Source organism: Peromyscus eremicus, chromosome 17 (assembly GCF_949786415.1).
Source record: "Peromyscus eremicus chromosome 17, PerEre_H2_v1, whole genome shotgun sequence".
Classification (NCBI taxonomy): domain Eukaryota; kingdom Metazoa; phylum Chordata; class Mammalia; order Rodentia; family Cricetidae; genus Peromyscus; species Peromyscus eremicus.
In genome coordinates, this window is record NC_081433.1 from 11,200,923 (window position 1) to 11,222,908 (window position 21,986).

The 21,986-nt window shown below is 41.6% G+C and overlaps 1 protein-coding gene across 1 annotated transcript in view; it reads right to left on the reverse strand.

Annotated features, from left to right (window-relative positions):
* Csmd1 (CUB and Sushi multiple domains 1) overlaps window positions 1-21,986 on the reverse strand; it is a 1,274,530-nt gene that overhangs the window by 537,620 nt on the left and 714,924 nt on the right. The window contains 1 exon segment of the mRNA XM_059244994.1: window positions 4,751-4,828. Coding sequence (XP_059100977.1) covers window positions 4,751-4,828 — 78 coding nt within the window.

Below are 21,986 nucleotides of genomic sequence, written 5' to 3' on the forward strand. Positions count from 1 at the left end.
TTAATGGATCTTACTTTCCTGGTTGCCTTAAGAATTGCATGTATGAGAGTGTCCTGTGGAATGTGATGGACCACCTCGCTTTTCAGACAAGTTCTTGTTCGGCTTTTCCTTTCCCAGATATATCTAGACATCAGCTTTCACAGCAAGGTTTTCCTGGGCATTTGCTAAGATATTTCAGCTCCTGCAGTGACAAAAGCCTATTCAGCTGCTGCATAATTTACTAACCTGATTTATAAAGCGCTACATTAAATCTAGTACTTTCATGCAATATGAGGATAGAGCCTTCCGAGGAAAGCGAAGATCTGTAATGATCGAAATGCACCCTGGAATTACATGTGATGGAAGAAAGCAGATTGGGGCAATTATCCCTCTTTTTATTATTAAACCTTCGGATGGCTGTTAGAGGTTAATGGAACTATTATTTTTCCTTCTTTCAAAATCTGCCTTAAAGCTGATCTGGCTGGCTCCTTATGAGGAGCCTGGCTCCTGCAACTGCAGGCAGAGTTTCTATTAAGCAAGAAGAGAGATCACACACGTGTGTGCTATCACTCAAATAAATCCTTGAGGATCTGTGTCCTGGAAATGAGCCCTGATGATGAGAGGTGCCCCTGCACACTTAACTACAAGCATGGTATCTTTGATGACAATTTTATAAAACACAATATGATTTTTGTAGGTGGGAAAAGCAAGTCATGTTAATTGGAAGATTCTTCGAGGGAGGAGTGATAGAGCAACCATACCTCTAACTACCCAGGCAATTACAGCCTTTGAAAATGCTGCCTGGAGATGAATTCCAGACTGAAGTGTCAGAACATGAGTACAGCAACCATTGTCTATGGCTGATACACTTCTGGAGTGAAAGGTGGAGGTCTCTGCTCTAGGCAGAGAGGTAGATAGAAAAGGCTGGAGTCAATAACGAAGTCACAATATCCTCAGTCTATTCTCAAAGTGAGTCACATGACAATAATTTTCTAAAAGGTAAAAATGGTGAGCTGGCTTCTCTTCCCAGTCTCCCAGAAATGCCTGATTAATGAGAATTCACAGTTTCTTCCCTTCTGTGAATTCTGCAGATCTGTTTATAAACAGAAGACCCAGACCAGAAGATTTCCCTGGTGAAACCTGTTGCTGGGGATTTTGGTCCTGTGTCATGGTATGCCAGGGGAACAAGGACTGACTCAAGATATAATGCTGAAATTTTGTGAGCATAGTTAAGTAATCAGTGACTATGGCCACTAGTCTTTTTATTTGTTTCCTATCGTTACTCCAAACTTGCAAAAAAAAAAAAAAAAACTAGGATAATGAGACTGACCATGCTGGATGGGTCAATACACAATGGTCCAGGGTAAAAGGATGCATTTTCCCAAACAGTCTGTTTCAGGAAATGGTTTTGTGAGTCATGATGTTTCAAGAATACCATACAAACATCCAGTAGTTCTGTCAGACACATCCCTGTGTCCTGAATGAAGCCCGACTCTGAAGCAGAGGCCATAAAAGCAGAGACATAGATTGTATCATTCATCCCCTTCCATATAAATCAATGGAAAAGCTAGCAGCCGGCGTAGTGGGCGCCATCACAAACACAATAAACAATCAGCTATTGTCTGTCAATAGCACAGTCTGTATGCAAAGTTGGAATGAATTTGCTTACACTTCAAGTGTGTTTTTCAAGGTAGGTAACATTGATTACAAAACAATAAAAATGTTGCTTATACAGAAAAGGGACAAAGAAATAAACTAAAAAGGGAAGGTCTGGAACACTTGGGGATATTTATTTCATTTTCATGTTTGGTGGATATTCTTCTGAAGACCTACACAGCAATGAATACTGTTACCAAGTTCACCTTGCATTTAAAGAAAACTTTAGAATGAGCAAGGCTCTCGAACCCACTCTCCTCTCGGGCTTGGCATAAACAGCTGCAATCCAACATTCAATAGCTAGTCAGAGTGTGCTGTCAATTCCCCTGAGCAAATCTACATTGAATTTGTAATATCATTTGTTATTAACTTTGCATGGGGAAATTGTTTCCAACAATAGACATCTGTGTTCTTCCTGCCCCGTGGCTGTTTTTATGAATGAACTAGAAAGGCATTTACCTGTCCATCTTTCCAGGGAAAGAATCTAGGATGAACTTGGCCCTGAAGAAAGCCCAGAGAGGTGGAGGAGAGACTGTATCCACAACTGTCCTCTCTAAAACTCCAAATAATGGCAGGGTCTGGTGATGTACACATGTGGTCTCAACACTTGCCAGAAGGACTGTCACAGTGCACACACACACACACACACACACACACACACACACACACATACATTCAAGAAAGTGAGTGCATGACTGCCCTGTCCCCAGCTTCCCCTTTAAAGCTTCAGCTACTGTGGTCGGTTTCTACAAGTGTCAGATGGGCAGATGTCTCACCAGACTTTCCTTGTGCAAGTGCATTGACATGATGACCATTGTCCCATCTTTTCTCTGTAAGGACTCTCAAGAAGAAGAGGCCCAATGAGGGCTGAGAAATGCAGAGGGATGACCTAGGATGGTGGCTCACAACTCACACTCCATCCTGCCCTTCAGTTAGGTGCTTTTAGAACATATTTTGTCGAACACCATCAAAACCTTATTTGGGGAAGCCTTTAGAGTATCTCTGCTAGGAGGTTGTATTGGCTTGAATGTACAATGTAGTTGGAAGGGGCTGTAGCCTCCAAGGACTATGGCACTGGAGCCTGAACCTCAGTGAAGGGCATTAGAAGAAATAAGGCCCATGCCAAGGGCACCAGGATTTCTCTATCTGTATAAAGCACTTAGTCCTGTGGAAATCCAAATGAGGCTGGTTGCCACTATAAGTGTGAAGAATGTAAATTGCTTTCTCATAACTTGTCCTCATAAAGATGGTAAGGAATTCACAGAGCACAAAGGGAAAACGGCCATCCTTGTGGGCTCACAGCAGGCTCAGAGCTTGTCCTAACAGGCCCATCTCTAGCCATCAAAACACAGATACAAGTGAAGCCAGTATCTGCAGTATTCCTGGCATCTGCAGAGCAAGGTCCCCTGTTGTCAAGCCCTGGGATGACTTACTGCAATTCTGACTCCCCTTTCTCAGACAGAGAAGCTCCACCTGGAATAACTAACTGCTCAGTGCCCACCACATGACATAGATGGTGAAGGACTGCTTAGACTATCAGGGCATATCTTCCTGATAACCATGCATAAATGAATACTGGTTTAGCATTATTGATGGTGAATCTTGGACCTGATCATAGCAAGTGTCTATATCACCAGAGTCTGTTCCTCCAGCTCCCTCTAGAAAATACTTCACCATCCTCAACTGTCCCTTCAGGGTTACATATTTCCTTCACACACTGATCCTGGAAGGCTCTTGTTTCTTCAGTTCTTCCTTTTCCTCACTGATGAATCCTCAAGCATGGCACAGAGAGTTTAGTACCGCCTAGGCATGGGAATGCACACTTCCTATACTCCAAAGGAAATTGTAAGGTTTGTCACTTCCTATATCAATAGGGACAGGAGAAAGAGTCTTGTATGAATAAGCTATGCCAATGTCAACCAAGCAGAAGAACAGGTATCCAGGGGATGGAGCCTCAGATCTAATGCTGACTTAATACATGTATTATCACCTGACAGGTGGTTCTGTCAAACTGTAGATTACCTCATCAAGAATTTCAATCATAAAACTGATTTTTCAAAATTATTACCAACACTTTGTTTTCTACCTGTAAGACACACAGCTGAAAGTAACAAAAAACAAAACTTTATATTGACAAACAAAATCCCTTTCTTCACATTTCTATCACTCAATCATTTCCACCAGTTAAAAATGTATCCCCAATTTCATCTGAAAGACATGGCTGTGGTTATCAAAAAAAAGGAACAGAAACATTCACAGGGTACTAGTTTTGCATACCCCCTGAAAGCACTCAGATATTGGATACCCAGTGAAAGCAGAATGGGGATAATGTGAGCAGAAGTCTGAGAGATGGCTGAAGAAGGTGACCAGAGACCAATACAATGTGTGAAGACTCAGCATTGCAGTACAGTCTGTTGTCATAATCCATGGCGAGAAAACCTACAAGGAAAGTCTATAAAATGTGTGTAAGCATCTAGATGAGAACTCAGCTCTGAGCATACAACCAGGGAACTCGGAACAGTCAGACCAGCTGTGAAGGCTGAGCCTTTACAGATCAGGCAAGATGCCATCATTGAGTGAGTGAACACTTCATCCATCACATAGCTCAATAGAAAGCACAATGCTGCTGGGTGCATCCAAACAGGAAGGGATGCATGCTCTATGGCACTGCATATCTCTTAGGAAGGACAGACATGCTGCCCAAATGTTCTGATCTACAGGCAATAGATGATCAGAGACATTGAATAAGAAGACTCAAAGACCCAAATCCCTTTTTCCAAAGACAAATCTAGTGTTTGTTGCAAGGGTGAGGGGTGGAGAGAAGAGAAGACAGCCCTCTAGATGTCTCTGTAACAGAGTTTTAAGGAAGAAATCTTCAAGGTTTAGTCTCTTACAGGGAAGAGAGGAGACATAGTTGAGGTGTGGTTCAGGGGTAGGATAATATGTCAATAGGTCAGGCCTAGTCTTTCTCCTAGAAAAATCTTTCAAAGTGGAAGAGAGGAACAGTTGAAGTAGAAGTGGCATCTCACAGAATGAAGTTAGGGACCATTCAGTCCACTCCTGTTTTCCCCTCTAATTAGTCCATCCATCCTCACATAAAAAGAAAATGACTCACAGACAGAGTTCTTGTGGCTGCTGTCCTTGCTCGGTAGCATCTTGACTCCCCTGGACTTCAGTTCAATTGCTTTTTTCACTGAAAGAGAGACAGATAGATGATCAGATGAGACTTGGAGTTCACAAAGTCATACTTTAATCTCACAGCAAATTCAATCTCAATACCCTTCTAGCAACCCCTGAGAGGGGCCAGGATCTAAGAGGCCAATGAGACGAAACAGATGGAAAACAGGCTACAAATAATGAAGACAGGTTTCTCTGCAGCAAAATGTATCTCACAATCATGTATTTAGATATGAAAATAATAAACAGTGGGGCTCAGCTTTGACAGCCAAACCCACTCACCATTAGGACACACAACTTAGACACACCACCATTGTCTCACCAACTACACAGGGTAGGTTGTGCTTTCAGTTTTCCACAGTGACCCTGACCCTAATGCTTTCCAAATAATTGGCTATATTCATGAAAGTCTTTAAAAAAAAAAGGATGTTGACCATTCATTTATTCATGTTTATTCAACCACTTAAATTTTATCAAGAGGTATTGATGGGTGGCAGTATGGGAATGCTATGCTCAGAATACTGTAGGTGAAAAGTGAGGGAACCAACCTGTTTCCTGTCCCTTCCCTTCTTTTCCCTCCCCTCCCCTTCCCTTCCCTCCTTCCCTTCTTCCCTCCCTCTCCCCTTCCTCCCCTCCTCTTTCCCTCCCTCTGTGCTTTCCTAGCAGAGCTTTCCTGTCTGTGATATGCAAGGGTGCCCACTGTAGCTTCATCTCTCAGATTTAGATAAGGGTATGAATTTTCTCGGTCCTGAACCAAACAGAACTGGGTATGAGCCGAAGTCTGTCAAAGGAACCCCTTGCATTAAAAAAAAAAAATGAGAAAACAGGGGAAAGAACCAGCGGGAAAGTGTGTGTGGCCCCTCTCTTCCTCTTCTTTGGTTGCCCTGGGCTCTCCTTTCTTGCAGGACCTCTCAAGAGCTCCTCCTGGAGTCTAAGTATCAGTCAGTAGGTTTATTTCTCTGGAGGAAACTACACAGAGCAAGTCAAGGTGGCCAGGAGCTCACTACTCCTTAATTTGCTCCTGCATCTTAGGGCTGTCAAATATTTCAGTCCAAGACATGGCAAACCCAAATAAAACCCAGGCCAGCTGCTGCTTAGCCCCCATAGCTCCACCTCCTTACTCTGTGCCTCACCCATTCCTGGAAGCCTGTGGTGCCAGCCTCCTCCTTCCCAGGATGCCCAATGAAAAAGGAAGCCTGAGATCCTACATCAAGACTGAACACAACCCCCCAGGAACCACTGAACAAAGACCAGCTGAAGTTTGTGGTCTACACCTGCGTTACCTGACCTTCCCCAGAGCCAGAGAAAGAAGAGAGGCTATGAATGTCTCCAATTCTACTTTTTCTTCTTTATTTTTAAATTTTTTTTCTGGAACAAAATGAAAGCAGTTATCTGCCAACTACCACCTTTCTCATTAAAAGTGAGCTCTGTCAATTCTAGAAGAGGATGGATCTTTTTGGTGCTGTAGATATCTTCTGTGTCTGAGGCTCCACCAGGGGAAAAAAAATCTTTCACTGAAGGGACTTCACAGAATAACAGAAACAGAGGATCATCTGAGATGACCAGGCAATGACCTAGACTAAGTGTCCGGGGCCAGATGTCTGCTCTCCTTGGTATCCTGACAGACACAATATCATAACTCAGTCTGTATGCAGGAGTCAGGACTGCCAAATTGAGGCCTTGGGCTAGTGTCTCCCTGTGCTGCTGGGACAGCAAGAGTCAGCTGTTAGATCAGCAGAATACTGTGAAAGCATTTGACATTGAATTCTTTTTCAAGTTGTTCCTTTTTATATGAGCTTCATCATTCAGAAGGCCCTGTGCTGTGTGGGTGGGGCTTCTATTTACTTACTTCTTGGCATAAGATAAAGAGCTGGCCTTGGATTTTTAATCTTCTTTGTTAATCTGGACCTGAAATGTGTTGACTCCTTTAGCATCACAAACCTCAAAGGTGGGATGGTACAAACATAGACAATGCTTGCTTGTGAGATTAAGCAGAGTAACAGAGGAAAAACAGGACTGGGAAGGGAATGTATTATCTTCTAGAGTTCTTCCCAAATACATGGCTGACAAGTGATGAAGTTAGGCTAGTCTGGGTTCCCAGTGCTAAGGTTACTTTTAGGGACGTTGAGGCAGGCATCTCGGATCCACTGTGAGAAAGTACTAGTCAATACGTAGTTCTCAGCCTTCAATTTCAGAGCATCCTGTCACTGAGCCACTGTGATTCTGCCCATTGTCTTTAGGGGTGGCCCACCCTGTCCAGGGATTAACCAGTACAAAGAGAGAGAAACCCAAACAGAGAAGCTCTCCCACTCTGACATTGACTTAAGCACCAAGGATCCTGTGGTTACTCAGGTTTATAACAGCTTCACCACTACTCAACTTTCCCCTCTGCCTCCACGAGGCTTGCTGTGATTGATATATTGTGCACCCCAATAAACTTATCTGGTGGTCAGAGAAGAGAACAGCCACTATATTAAACATAGAGGTCAGGCAGTGGTAGCACACGCCTTTATTCCTAGCATTCTAGAGGCAGAGATTCGTCTGGATCTCTGTGAGTTCAAGGCCACACTGGAAACAGCCAGGCAAAGTGACACACATTTTTAATTCCAGGAAGTGATGGCAGGAAGCAGAAAGGTGTATAAGGCATGAGGACCAGGAACTAGAGGCTTTTAGGCTTTTAAGCTTTTAGGCTTTCAGCAGCAGTTCAGCTGAGATCCATTCTGATGAGGACTCAGAGGCATCCAGTTTGAGAAAACAGGATCAGCTGAGAGTTGGTGAGGTAAGGTTAGCTGTGGCTTGTTCTGTCTCTCTGATCTTTCAGAATTCACCCCAATACCCAGCTCTTGAGGTTTTTTTTTTTTTTTAAATTAATACGACCATTTAAGATACATGTTACAGCTTGCCTCAAGGTGGAAACTGGTTATTCAGTAGCCATTCACTAAGAGCCTAGCCCCAAATTTTCTCTGCCTTGACTTCCTTCCTGTGACTTTAATATGATATTTCTCATTTCTATTGCTGTGTGGTGACCAACAACAGCGCAAACAGGAAATAAGAGCAAGAAGCTGCTGCTGTGGGATGTTCTGTATGTTAAATATGTTGCTTTGATTGGTTAATAAATAAAACACTGATTGGCCAGTAGCCAGGCAGGAAGTATAGGTGGGACAAGGAGAGAGGAGAATTAGGGGAAGTGGAAGGCTGAGGCAGAGAAACACTGCCAGGCACTGCCATAAAAAATGAGATATAAGGTACCGGTAAGCCACGAACCATGTGGCAACTTATAGACTAATAGAAATGGGTTAATTTAAGATAGAAGAACTAGATAGTAAAAAGCCCAGCTGGGCGTTGTTGACACACGCCTCTAATCCCAGCACTTGGGAGGCAGAGGCAGGCAGATCTCTGTGAGTTCAAGGTCAACCTGGTCTGTCTCAAAAACCAAAAAAAAAAAAAAAAAAAAAAAAGCCTGCCGCAGCCATACAGTTTGTAAGCAATATAAGTCTCTGTGTATTTACTCGGTTGTGTCTGAGTGGCTGTGGGACTGCCGGGTGAGAGAGATTTGTCCTGACTGTTGGCCAAGCAGGACCAGAAAAACTCCAGCTATAAGCTGCTCTCCTTTAGAACAGAGCTTCCTGTCTGCCCCCAGAACCATGTCTTCATTTACAATTACAAGTGCCTTGATGTGAGTTCCTCATCATCTCCACTTTCTTCTACAGAAACAACTATATCTTGATGGAACTCGGGGGAGAGGAGATGAATTTGCAATGACAAACACAAAGGAGAATCAATGGGAAGATTAGACATCGTGTTAAATTCCCAGCAAATTCCACTCAGTGTAAACAGATAAAACAATACAGAACTCAATTCCTTCAGAAAGTAAAAAGAAAGACTGAGAGGTGCACAGGGTGCCATAAGAGTGTCTGAATATACTGGACCTCTCTGAGAATGTGATGAGAACATAAATTCCACAATTCTACAAATAATTGTTTGAAGCTCTGTGAAGCTAAATTTCCACCAGGGATACTTTATTTATTTTTCAATATGATGGTATTATTCTTCTGTTACTCTCTGAGCCACTGAGTTCTGATTTATTCCAGGTTCTTTTAGCCTCTTATTGAACAACAGTTTGGGCAGTGTTGTCCAGAAAGAGAAGTTGACACATACATCCTTGGTCTACCAGTTGTCTGCACCTTTCATCTGTGTCTTCCTTAATATTCTTCTTCTTCCACCCAGAATCATTTCCTTTCTTCTTCTTCCTCCTCCTCCTCCTCTTTGTATCCTCCTTTCCCTCTCTCCCTCTTCTCTCTCCCTTATTCTTTTTCACTTCAGCTCCTATTGAGGCTGACAGAGAGATCCTGATTTATAAAGAAAGAAGCAAGAAAACAGTGTGGCAACCAAGCTCGAATGTGCAGGATTCAGGGAAAGATACTGTCTCCCCCACCCCACACCCAGCAATAGCCTACCCTTCACCAAAGGAGGGGGGAATATTGATCTTGTTCATTGTAAGCTCTAAGAAGGAATGATAAAAATCCCCCAAAGGCTGATAATAATCCTAAATCTCATGTTTAACCTCAGACCTAGACAATGATAATCTCAAATTTCAGCTGACAATTTTTTTTTTCTCTTTTTAGCTTGGCTTCTGAGTTTTTATTGAGTTGAGTTGTGAATTTACCTTTTGGCTTTCCAATGTAAAGGCATGTAAGACATACTGGGGCTGCGCTAGGGACTCTGGCCTGATCTGGCTGACATAACTTAGTCATGTACTTAAACAGATAGTGATAACCAGAGGATGGACGTGGTACCACAGAGACAATAGGCAAAGGACCCAAGAGCTCAGTGTGGGCCACTGTGTCTATGAGGTCTATGGCACAGCATGGTGGCTGTTGTTAGTGGCATGTGCAAGCTTGAGGTTAGCTAAGAGAGTTGGTTTTAAGTCTTAACATAAATGACTAATTTGAAATGTGGAGAATGGATGTAGTCACAGGTATTTGGATGCTTAGTTTGTGGTGTGGTGGGAAGGTTTAGGTCTTGCTGGAGGAAATACATCACTGAAGGTGGACACTGAAAGCCTGAAGACTACAGCCAATCCATGTTCATTCTCTCTGCCAGGTGTTAGTGGCTAAAGATGTGAGCTCCAGATTCTGCTTCTGCTACTCTCTCTGCTCTCTGCTGCCATTCTTCCCTGCTCTGACCCAGTCTTGTCCTTCTGGAACCATAGGTCAAATAAACACTCCTTTCTACAGTTGCCTTGATCAAGTAGTTATGCCGTAGCAACAGAAAAGTAACCAATGCATTGGCACACACTCCAGTGCCATGAAAGCTGGCAATGGCCATGAATCCCCTAGATAAGAACCAGTCTTAGAAAAAACAACAAACAAACAAACAAAAACCTACACAGCTTGAACTCCAGGAAAGTCTTTGCCCACACACACACACACACACACACACACACACACACACACACACTTGCTTCCTTTACTATGTATCTAGACACAGAAGTTGATTTTTGAGTTTATCTCCCCCTGTGATTATTGGCCAAGAACAAATATCTTTGCAAATAAAAAGGTATAATGCAAATTGTTTCAAACAAATTTAATGTTCTCAACATGAAGATAAAACCTATTGTTAAACCCAACCAACAGCAGCAAACTGTCAAATCTATAAGTCAATCTCTGTCCATTTACAGTCTCAGGGTTTGACATAGATCACTCAAAATATAAAACCTGTTTATTTATCAAGAGACTAATCATAATTATATTAATGAATTTCTAGTCTAAAAATATTTGATTTAAGTGTTATATCCAAAGACTATTCATTCTTGGAGGGCAGCTATGCTTACCATTATACTAACAATATTGCCCAAACTGTTCATTCTTATTAAGGATAACAGCAGGGAAATTCTCAGACTTACATAGTTTTTTTTATGTATTTATGAAATACATGATATATATTAATTGATGAGTTGTCTCTCTCTTTGGTCAGAAACATTCTTGTCCCAGAAATGCCCCTCTCTCACACAATCTGTCATATATTTAATAAATATAATAATAACTATAATCAACCCTTTGTTGTATATGTTGTCTTAATTTATATCACAGAAGATATTTATTTACATTTCTATTATTCATTTTAATTTTTTTGTTTCCTGAGACAGGGTCTCTCTATGTAGCTCAGGCTTGTCTTCTGTTTGAGCTTCCTAAGTGCTAGGATGTGAAGGGTTTTCACCCCCAGCCTTGTTTGTGTTAATAGCTCTGAATTGAAGAGGCAGTGGTGTATTTTAGAACTATATTTTCTACTTATAGATGTATCTGGAAATTTTTATGTTTCTTTCATTGTAAGAAAGTAAAAACTCAGTTCATTTTGGAATATTTGAGAGTCTTGTGTTATTGTTTAATTCAAAATTAAGCATTTAAAAAAATAGCATGCCTTGAGGAACTGTGGTTGTTCACACTTCTTCACTCTCGACAAAACTCATGTTTTTCTGGAAGCTTTTACACCCCAGTCCTTCACAAATTGTTTAAAACACTGGGAGGTAGGATTGCTTTAAAATTAATCAGTTGCTTCATTACTAAATCCAACATCATGATCCCCCAATTAACACTGATTTTATTGCATTTTATATTGAAAAAGCCATAAAAATCCAGATTTTATATTTTAAACACATTTAATGGTTCAAACCCATTGTTAAACAGTCTGAGACTTATGAAACGTCTAAGTATTGCCTCAGTTTCTTAGTGTCTGTCAGTTATCAGTGCTGTGGGATGTTCTGTATGGCAAATGTGTTGCTTATTAGTCAATAAATAAAACACTGATTGGCCATTGGCTAGGCAGGAAGTGTAGGCGGGACAAGGAGAAGAATAAAGCTGGGAAGTGGAAGGCTGAGGCAGAGAGACACTGCCAGCCGCCACGATGACAAACAGCATGTGAAGATGCCGGTAAGCCACGAGCCACGTGGCAAGGTATAGATTAAAGGAAATGGATTAATTTAAGCTATAAGAACAGTTAGCAAGAAGCCTGCCATGACCATACAGTTTGTAACCAATATAAGTCTCTGTGTTTACTTGGTCGGGTCTGAGAGGCTGTGGGACTGGCAGGTGAGAGAGATTTGTCCTGACTGTGGGCCAGGCAGGAAAACTCTAGCTACATATCAGTGTCATGTCCACGTGGTGGTAGACGCTGACACAATCACAGGGTCTCAACTGTGGCTTCTCTGAGGATGAAGGAGCTGTGTTCCCAAGAGAACTATCTCTTCCACATCTTTGCCTGAGCGTATCATCTTGAAAATATGATCTGTCACCTTTCTGTTCATTTGTTTTGCCAAGATATATTTCTGATACGTAACCCTGGCCAGTCTCAGATGCAGGGCTATACTCCTGCCTCAACCTTCCAGTATCAAAATTGTAGACAGAGGCCACAGAACCCAGCTTGGCTGTTCAACTTCCTCCTGTGTGACAAGCTTTTTCTTTTTTTTATTTTATTTTTTTTTTTGCTTGAGTGATCGATTTATTACACAGGCATGTTATCTTATTCAAATTTCTCTTAGAAGACCTAAAACAAAAAGGCACAAAGTAGAAAGAACAAATCCAGAAAACAGATGGTAGACTCCTTCACCCCCATTCTTTTCCCTCTGTGCTCTGAGAGAAGAGGGGGTAGAGTGCCTCTTCACACTCCTTCCTTTCCCTCTTGAGTCTGAAAGAGATCTCTCCAAAGTCAGCTCCCACTTCCTTGTGGTTGAACCTGCTCCTCAGTTCTCCCCTCAGCCACTAACCCCTCCAAACCCTTGGACCTGTGCTTTCATTCGGCCCTGGCTTAGTTTAGCCTAGCACAGTAGCTGCTTCTGTTCACCAGGCTGACTCCTCCTTTAGCATCATGGTAGAAATGCCATGTGTCCAATTTCCCACATGTTGGTCTCCTGGGCAAGGGAAATATTATGATGATCTTATCAAACCTATGATTGGTGTTCACAAGCAATAACTGCCTTTGACATGTGGCTTACAAAGCCGGAGCTCATTTGAGCTGGTAAGGTAGCCTGCTCGCTTTACTGGGAATCACTCCTGGCTTCCTCATTGATTATTACTTAAACATAATTTACATTAAAAATTACCTTCTTCCTTTCTGTGCTGGGGATCAAACAAGGGGCATGTTGGCAAGCACTCTTCTGTTAAGAAGGGTCCCATCCCTAAAGATTTAACACTTAATCATATTGCATGACACAATGTGGAAAGAATTATCAAGCTATACATATACTATCCTACCGTGCCAAGATTTCTAAATTCAGACATTGGCTGAGTCAGTATATAATATTTTCTAAGCACTCTTGTAATAAATTCATATGTTAGGTTTTAAAAACTTGTGTTAAATGCCTTTTGATATCAGCCACATCATGATAAAAGACAGAGAGGTGCAAACTTAGAGTCTGCTTTTATGAGAAAGCACCAACTCCACAGAGGTCTCCATGCTACTAAAAGCAGCAGGGAAGTCTGATGTCTCGGCTTCACCTGTGTCTCTCTGTCTCCTTTGCTATAGATGAAGGTACAGAGAGAAGTCATTCTCCTAACTCTGCAGTCACCTTGGGTTCAGGGACAGAAAACTTGACAGGACAGGCCTCTGAGGTAAGTATTCATCAGGATGAGCCTACAACATAGATCAGAAGCAATTATTACCTGAGAACCTTGTCCTATCAAGCAATAAGGACTTGTTCAGATGTCCTTACAGGACCAGAGCTGAGAAGATGATGGGTGGAACTCTGTAAGTGCCTAGTTAAGAGTTCTTCTTGCCTGATTCTACCTCTGCTTCAGCCTGAAGCTCACACCATTACTTCCATAACAGACCTGAAGTCAATGGACTCCCTTATCTGGTCCTCTTCCAGTGTGGAAACACGGAATAGATCTCCCTCTCTGGCTTTCACTGCCATTCAGCTCTTTAGTTGCTGTACTAGGGAACTAGCAGCAGAGCCATATTTATGAGGCTGCCTGGGGCTAAGCTTTAACCCTGCAATCCCCAGTTATAACATTGTCATAGATCACTGTTATCATCCTATTATTCTACATATGATTATAGTCATGGCTATTGCATAAAACTTGAGAAAAACCTAAAAAATTATCAAGAGGAAATCAAAGAGAAGCAAAAGAGCTCATTGCCCAGAGGTAACTACTTGTTACAGTTTTAATTCTTTTCTTCCCAAACCCACGTGAGTTGTGTGAATTAATACAGGAAGTTGGTAGAAACACATATGGTTTTACAGAGGAAAAAAATAAAGTTTCATTTTTATTATGATTCCATTACCTCTTCCCATATTTTTCCTTACAATGCTCTTAATGGTGGTCATCTTTAGTATGAGTCAATACCCCTGCTCACTCCTGGGCTTCTGTGTAACAATGGACACCTGTTGACCGTGTGTTCAAACTCTGCTCCATTTCTCTAAATAAACAGCTATAATTAGGCTGTCACTCCATCAGACTAAATTGATTTATAGAAAAGCGGTGTCAGCTACCTCCCCACTTATACCCAGGAATATCTTAACTAACCCTTGCCTGTCACCAGCCAGTTTCAGCCTAAAAGAAAACACTAGCCAAGCAAGTAGCCTACATTGGATCTCATGTCCATTTAAATGCAGTTTTATCTGCATTTAAAGTAATGGATGCCCTTACTGGCTTACTTGCTGATGTATATCGCACAGTGGTGCCTTGTCCTATGCAGGTTATTTTACAGGGAGCTTAATTGTTGCTGCAGCGAGTCTTTTTTAAGTTCTAGAAATAACTGCTGTGTTGTTTCCACAAGGTCATCTCTCCCACAGTTCTCATTACACAATTATACAAATGCAGGCATTCCTATGTTTCTATCAGATGCCAGCATGCACTTGAACAACAACCTTTGCAACAAACTAACATCTGTGCTCTGGGACCTAGATTATCAGATTTCAGTGTTATGCTTAAATCAGCCAGTCTGCTCAGTCTGGGAATCCACCGGTGAAAGTCAATGTAGTAAGTAAGTGACACTTGGCACTGTTACCGGTGCTGTGGCTGAATTTTCTTGCCAAGTGGTCTTTGGAAAACTTTAGTCTAAGGTTCACTTGAGAAATTAAATGATCATCTTACATGCATGTGTATATGTGAGAAAATTATGTAGAGTCATGAATGTGTTACACCAGAAAAACAGACCTTTGTGTCTTTCCAGAATTTCTGGATTCCTTTAATAGAAATAAATTCACAAGCTGTGTCAATTCCATTGACTATAAATTTCCAAGTTGCCCCTTCTCCCTGAGAGCTGGCTACTGGTAAACAAAAAAATCCTCAATTCCATCTTAGTTATCAATAATAATGCTCACATGTTATACTGCACATAACATTTTATTATTTACTTATTTGTTTTAAAATATTTATTGGTATTTTTGTTTGTATGTATGTACATGGGCATGCCTATGGCAACTAGAAAGGAGCATTGGATCCCCTGGAGCTGGAGTGGTTAGCTTTGAGCTGCCCAATGTGGGTCCTGAGAACCCAACTTCAGTCCTCTGTTAAGTGCAGCAAATGCTTTTAAATTCTGGATCCTATCTTCAGTTCTAACATTTTAAAAACAGTAAAAAAGCATTGTCCTTCTATCATATTAACTGTTTTAAGTAATAAAACCCACTAAAAAAGTATATATAGGGCAGCTGGTGAGATTGCTCAGAAGTTAAAAGTACATGTTGCTTTTCCACAAGATCTAAGTTCAGTTCCCAGTACTCATGTCTAGAAGCTTCAAACAGCTTGATTCCAATTCCAGTGGATCCCATGCCCCACCCATGTTTTCCTACACGGATACAGTACTCATGTGTGTGTGTATACACACATATGCATAGATAAAAAACAAAAAATAAATTTTTGATAAAACTGTGTTTGGCAGGATGGCTACAAGGATTAAAGAGGTCCAACATAGCTTAAGAGTTCTGGGGACTCACTGGAGGCAGATACACAGCCTTGATAAAGATGATGCAAAGGGAGCCAATGCAGTGGTTAGACATTCAAGAACCCCCAGCTACATCATAGCCAGTGGTACAGAGTAAGCTGAAGGCTCCCAGGGCTGAGGGCCTAAAGGTTACACTGAGTTACAGAATTAATTCATAAGACAATGGGCATTATGGAGACAAAGTGAATGATCTGGACTAGATGGATAAATGTGGAATGGACAGAGAGAAGTCTGAGTAAGTGATGCTAGCAGTGGATAGGAGCTAAGCTCAAGCCCTGGGGATAATCGGAAGTCCTCTGAGTATCAGTCCTTACAGAGTGGTCACATGACAGGTCAGCGGGTGTGCTGCTATTTCAATATTAGGTGACCTCTTCTTGGTGGGATCCAGGTGGGAGGTATGTACCTTCCCTCAGCGTGGACCAGTTGGCAAATTCTCAGATCTGGTTTATCTGACATGGTTTTCATATTCCTGTGTGCTCAATGGTCAGAGTTTGATATGTTCTGAGAGGACCCCCTTTCACTTTCAGGAGTAAGCCATTTATTAGATTATGTCTCAGGCCAGCAGTAGGCAGGGACGTGGGTTTACATGAACAACAAGGTATTCCACCTATGTGGTTGCCTTCCGAATGGTTACAGAGCCAAATGTTTCTCGTAAAATGTGTCTGCCAGGGCAAGACACAGTCAGGAGACCATTGTTTCTTGTAGTGGAGTTACTTAGAGCAGAACACAACCTAGTTGTCTATCTACCTGCCTATCTATCACCTATCATCCGTCTCATATCTACCAATCATCTATCATCTATCATCTTTCTATCTATCTATCTATCTATCTATCTATCTATCTATCTATCTATCTAATCTATCTATGGATTGATCTATATCCTATCATCTGCCTATCTTCTCCCTATCTCCCTACCTACCTGAATGAGGTTACATCACATACAAACAATGGTGTCCGGTTGTCTAGGCGATGCCTATGGAAATTCCGTTGACACACCAATGGGATTTTTCACTAGCTCAAAGGAAAAATCACAGTAAAATTCTTGATCTGAAGGAAGATAATTAACTTCTCTCGCCCCTGTGTTCTGTGCCACCCGAGACCGTCTAGATAATATATTTCCTGTGATTTAAGTGTGCAGCCGTAAGTTCAGTCAGGATTTAAGTTGTAACAGGTGAGATTAAAAGATCATTTTACTTGCCCTTCAGGGATTTATTGGTTCACTCTACAGAGGTTATTTTAACCCCCTTTCCCAACTAGAGGGAAAGAGGAAGGAACCAGGAGAGGATGGGAGAGGAGAGAGGTATAGGAAAGGGATGGGAATCTGCCTGGAGACGCAAACCCTTCCCAGAAGCTGGTAGAGTCATCCCAGAAAATCCACTGTCCAATAGAGACTGTGTTTCCATTCTTTCACACCTAGGAGCTGTCTTCCGGTGTCTTCTGCACTCCTCTCTCCGGGTAACTGGAAACCATTGTCCTGCCTTACTCACTAGCAGTGTTTCTATGCAAGGGCAGGTTTGGACAGAGCCAACAGCCACAAGTCCAGGAGTCCCAGACTCATTCCTGAATTTCTCTGAAACGCAGAGACACAGCCTTGTTTCTGTGTTTTCTCTTCAAACAGGGGAAAAGGCTTAGATTTTAAAAACACTAAGATTCTATCTTCTCATTTCTGTTCTGAGCAGATAACGTCGTCTGGGGGAAAAGGTTTCAGAGTGAGTTCCATCTTTCCCTTTTTTTTTCCTTTTTAATGTGGATTCAAGATATTGAACTGGGGTCATCAGATTATGTCAGTAGTGTCTTTACCCACTGAGCTGCCTCATCAAGCTCAGGCTGAAGAGTTCTTTTCTGAGACTTACACCAGGTAAAGCCACCTCCACAGCTATAGCACAGGAAGGAATTTCCGGAACAGTTCGTGTGAAGCAGAGTTGGAATTTATTTAAAGGGGTTTAAGCACCAGGATGAATAGAAAGAAGGGGCCCAAAGAGAGAATGAGACTCCCCAAAGGATGTGGGGGTGGTCCTTAAAGTCTCAATTTAGGGTGTCTTCAGTATCCATGATCACAGACCCTGATGGCATCTGAAGTTGTATCTCAGAGTGTTATTAGGAACCTAAATGAGACTGTCTGGAGATCCTGAGGTGCACCCGATGGGATTACAGCTTATCAAGTAAGCCACTAGGCCTCTGGGAATCCAGGGGAGTTAAGATATTTGTAATCTGATTTGTGAAATTCCCAAAAAATATATAGGAAAGGAGGAAGACCTACTGAGAGATCAGATGTGCTCAGGTTTAAGCACAGCATTGCTGTATTAACACTCTTTTTTTTTTTAAAGAGTATTTTGCTTCATATATATGAGTTTTTACCTGCCTGTATGTCTATGCACCACATATGTGCCTGGTGACCACTGCAGTCAAAAGGAGATATTAGATCTCCTGGAACTAGTTGTTGTGAACCACAGTGTGGATGCTGGAAACAGAACCCATGTCCTCTTGCAAGAGCAGCTTATGCTCTTAAACACTGAGCCTAATCAACAGCTCTGATTTTAACTCTCTTATTTGAAAATATTCCTGTATGGAAGGAATATATATGTGTCTATGGAGGCAATATCCAGGAACATTTTGTTAATTGTGTTGGAAAGCTTGACTCTCAACTCTCAGGCAAGTTGAGTTCAGCCACAGTTCTGAGAGAGAGTTCCTTTCTATTTCCATGTTTAGGAATTTTCCCTGACTCTTCTGTTCAGTACCACCTTCTGTGTCATAGATGTTATAGCATAGAACAATACGTTGCATAAATGATTACATTATAGATTGCTCTGCATGGAGTGCCAATAAAGACAGAACATGTGCTATGTGCTGTTCATAATACTCAATAACTAGCAAATACATTACAGGTTCATATATTCACCATGATACAATTCTTATTATTTTTACCTCATTCTTTAAGAATTATTTTATTTTTATTAATGAGCATGTGTGTGTATGTGTGTGTATGTGTGTGTGTGTGTGTGTGTGTGTGTGTGTGTACACATGTACACATGAATAAGCCCTCAAGTGGTTCACAGGAGTACAGGGTCTAGAGAGACAGAAGAGGGTATCAGCTCTTCTGAAGCTGGAGTTAGAAGTGGTCATGAGCTGTTTAAGTGGGTGTGAGAACTGAACTACAGTCCTCTGCAAGAGCAGCAAGCGTTCTTAATTGCTGAGCCATCTCTTCAGCCATGGAATATATTTATTTCACTTATAAAAAGTTTGCTATGAATCATTAAGTTCTTCATGGTTTGACACTAGCAACAGCCTCATGCCTTCTTAGTTTACTGTATTCTGGACACATGGCTGGTCATTCTGTACTATTCACATGGGGAAGGGATGATCTAAAAACAGACTAACCAAATGTATCCACTTTGCTAAATGATGTGTATATGTACTGCAAAGAGGCCTTTGGGGGAAATTTACTTCACTGAATTCTCCTGAAATATAGGAAATTAATTCATCTCTTGCTAGATACTGCAAGGATGTTAGAAGATGTCCTGTCCAAGGTAGAATGGCCAAACTGAGCAAGGCAGTGTGATTCTGCAACTTCAAGGCCTTACTTGATCTAAAGCTATAACATGAATTGCTAAATGGTTTTATCCAGAGTATGTACCCCATGCTAAATAAATAATGATTGATCTTTAGCTGCTCCTCCATGGAGAACATTTCCACTTTTGTTTATCTAACCCTCAGGTAGGGTGTCTTAATGGGAAAAGCCTCCTGGCACTATGCTGTGAGCTTTGAATGTAGCTATGGCACATAATCTGTGTCCTGGGTCTCATTACAATGTCACCTGGCAAGCGAGCAATGTCCCCAGATCACAGGTTCTTTCTCTGTTTAATAAAGATAATTATCACCTGCTTTGCCGAGGTCTGTAGCAATCAAGTGAGATAGCAAGCAAACACCTAGCAGCTTCCTGGCCCTGCTACATGTGAAAAGTGCTTTAAAAAGGCTCTGTACTGGGACAGCTTTGCATCCACTGGTTTAAGAGGGTGGGGGACCAGTGACTCTGCATTTACACTTTCCTCATCCACTTTATTCAAGATGCTAAGGATGGATTTGCAACTGAGTCAGGTAAGCATAGGAGGTGATCCAGCCCATGCTTCTATTTGGTTTTGCACATTTCTCTTGTAGTAACAGACTTGGTGTCCTAGTTCCTTCACCTCATGCATTACTCATGCACACCTCTCTCCAAATAACACTTGTCATTTAATACAGCAAATGAACTTGATCGGAGAAAATCAGGGAGTGAGAACCAAGAAGGAGAATCACTGGGACCTCACCCTGGCAACTTCTGGTATCCTTACTGTGCTGCTCCATCCCACCCTTCTATAGGACAAGGAAACTTTCAGGGTATGGGTCTGAGTGCAGGCAAGTTATTTCCATCAGATCTCAGGAAGCATATGTGTCCCAGACCATGTGACAACCTGGTAGCAGGGACTTCCTATACATGCACATAAACACACTTTCTCCTCTTCTCCATGGCCTTTCCTGCCTCCATTCAATGCACAGAATTCACAGGGCTGGTTTCTCAAAGGAGGTGACATTTCATAACAGATAAGTTCACAGTGTTGATGGCTCAAGTCCTCAATCATTCTTTCAAGAAAATAATTGCAGCATATTTCTGTTCTAGGAGTCAATAGAGGCCTCAGTGCTGCCTATCAGAAAGCAGAAGAGGAAGGCTGGGAGCAGGGGCAGGGCAGGTCGGGGGTAGGGGGTTCTATGCCATATAGAGCGGTGAAGCCTAGGGAACCAGTACTGATCAAGATATGTATATCTTGGAGATATGATAGTGGGCACAGAAGAATCAGGCTGGGCTGGGAAGTCATTATTATTACCACCCTCCACACTACATCACCAAGAAGTGGTTTCATTTGTAAGGCAACCACTTTTCTTGTAAGCATCTCCAACCCTTGGCAGCTGCAAAGGCTGAGCATATGAGCCTGGTGTATGAGAGCAAAGCTCTGAGTGAGTGAGAAGTCAGGGAGAGAACTCAAGGCAGGAACCTGGAGACAGAAACCATGGAGAGCTGATGCTTACTGATTGACTCTTTGATCCCTCAGTCTCACACTCAGTTCCTTGTAAAGCACAGGACTACCTGCTCAAGGATGGTGCCCACCACAATACGCTGTGCCCTCCTGCCTCAATTAATAATCAAGACAATCCCTCAAAGTCCAGCCTAATGAAGGCAATTGCTCAACTGAAGACCTTCTGGGCTATGTCACGTTGAAAGCTGATGCTAAGTAGGACAAGCAGAATGACACCACACATAAATAAATCTAGTAACATTTAGTTTTAATTGACATGTTAGTTAAACTTGCCTTCCCAGTTTTTCTTTAGTTATTATTATTTTGTAAAGAGTACTTTTGGGGCCTGAGCCACAAAACTTTGGGAAAGGTTCATTAATTTTATTAAATAACATTAAATCAAAATTAATGTGGTGGGAGAAAGGAACAGAATTGGAAACTCTTTACAGGAGTATAATACATTTCTAAATGAGCAACCATCAGAAGCTAATTTTGAGAAAGTAATTACAAGAGATTTTCTGAGAGGGGCTATATGAAGAAATAGCAAAGAAGGAAGAGCTGTGATGAGCAGGTGGCAGTCTATGACGTAACCCGCTGATGAGGCATGTACCACTAGCACATTTCCTACCATCAATGAGGAAAATAGAAACCCTAAAAAATGTCTCCAACTTGAGCAAATAAGAATTTATAGGTAAGTTACCCACAAGTGCAGCAGGCACACACACTCATTTATGCACATATCTATGCAAGAACACATACATGCACATATACATACATGAACATAAAATACACACAGATACATATGCATACATATGTGCTTATATGTATATATAGGCACATACATGCGTATTCACACACATATACGTACCTACATACACACACATATATGTATATATAAATCTGTAAACAAATATCTATGTATATATATACATGCATATATACACACAAACACACATATGACAAATGTACATATATAACATACATGTACACATGCATGTATGTACCCTGAGCTTCTATAAGCGCCAAGATGAAAAATGATTTTGTTAGACTGAATCTGCAAAAGCATAGACAACATGTTTATTAAACTGCTTGCCTTGTTTAAATATTACACATAATCTGCTCCAACATAGCAGAGCTGATGCCATTACCTCCTGAAGAGAGGAACTCTCTGATCTGTGAGCTGCT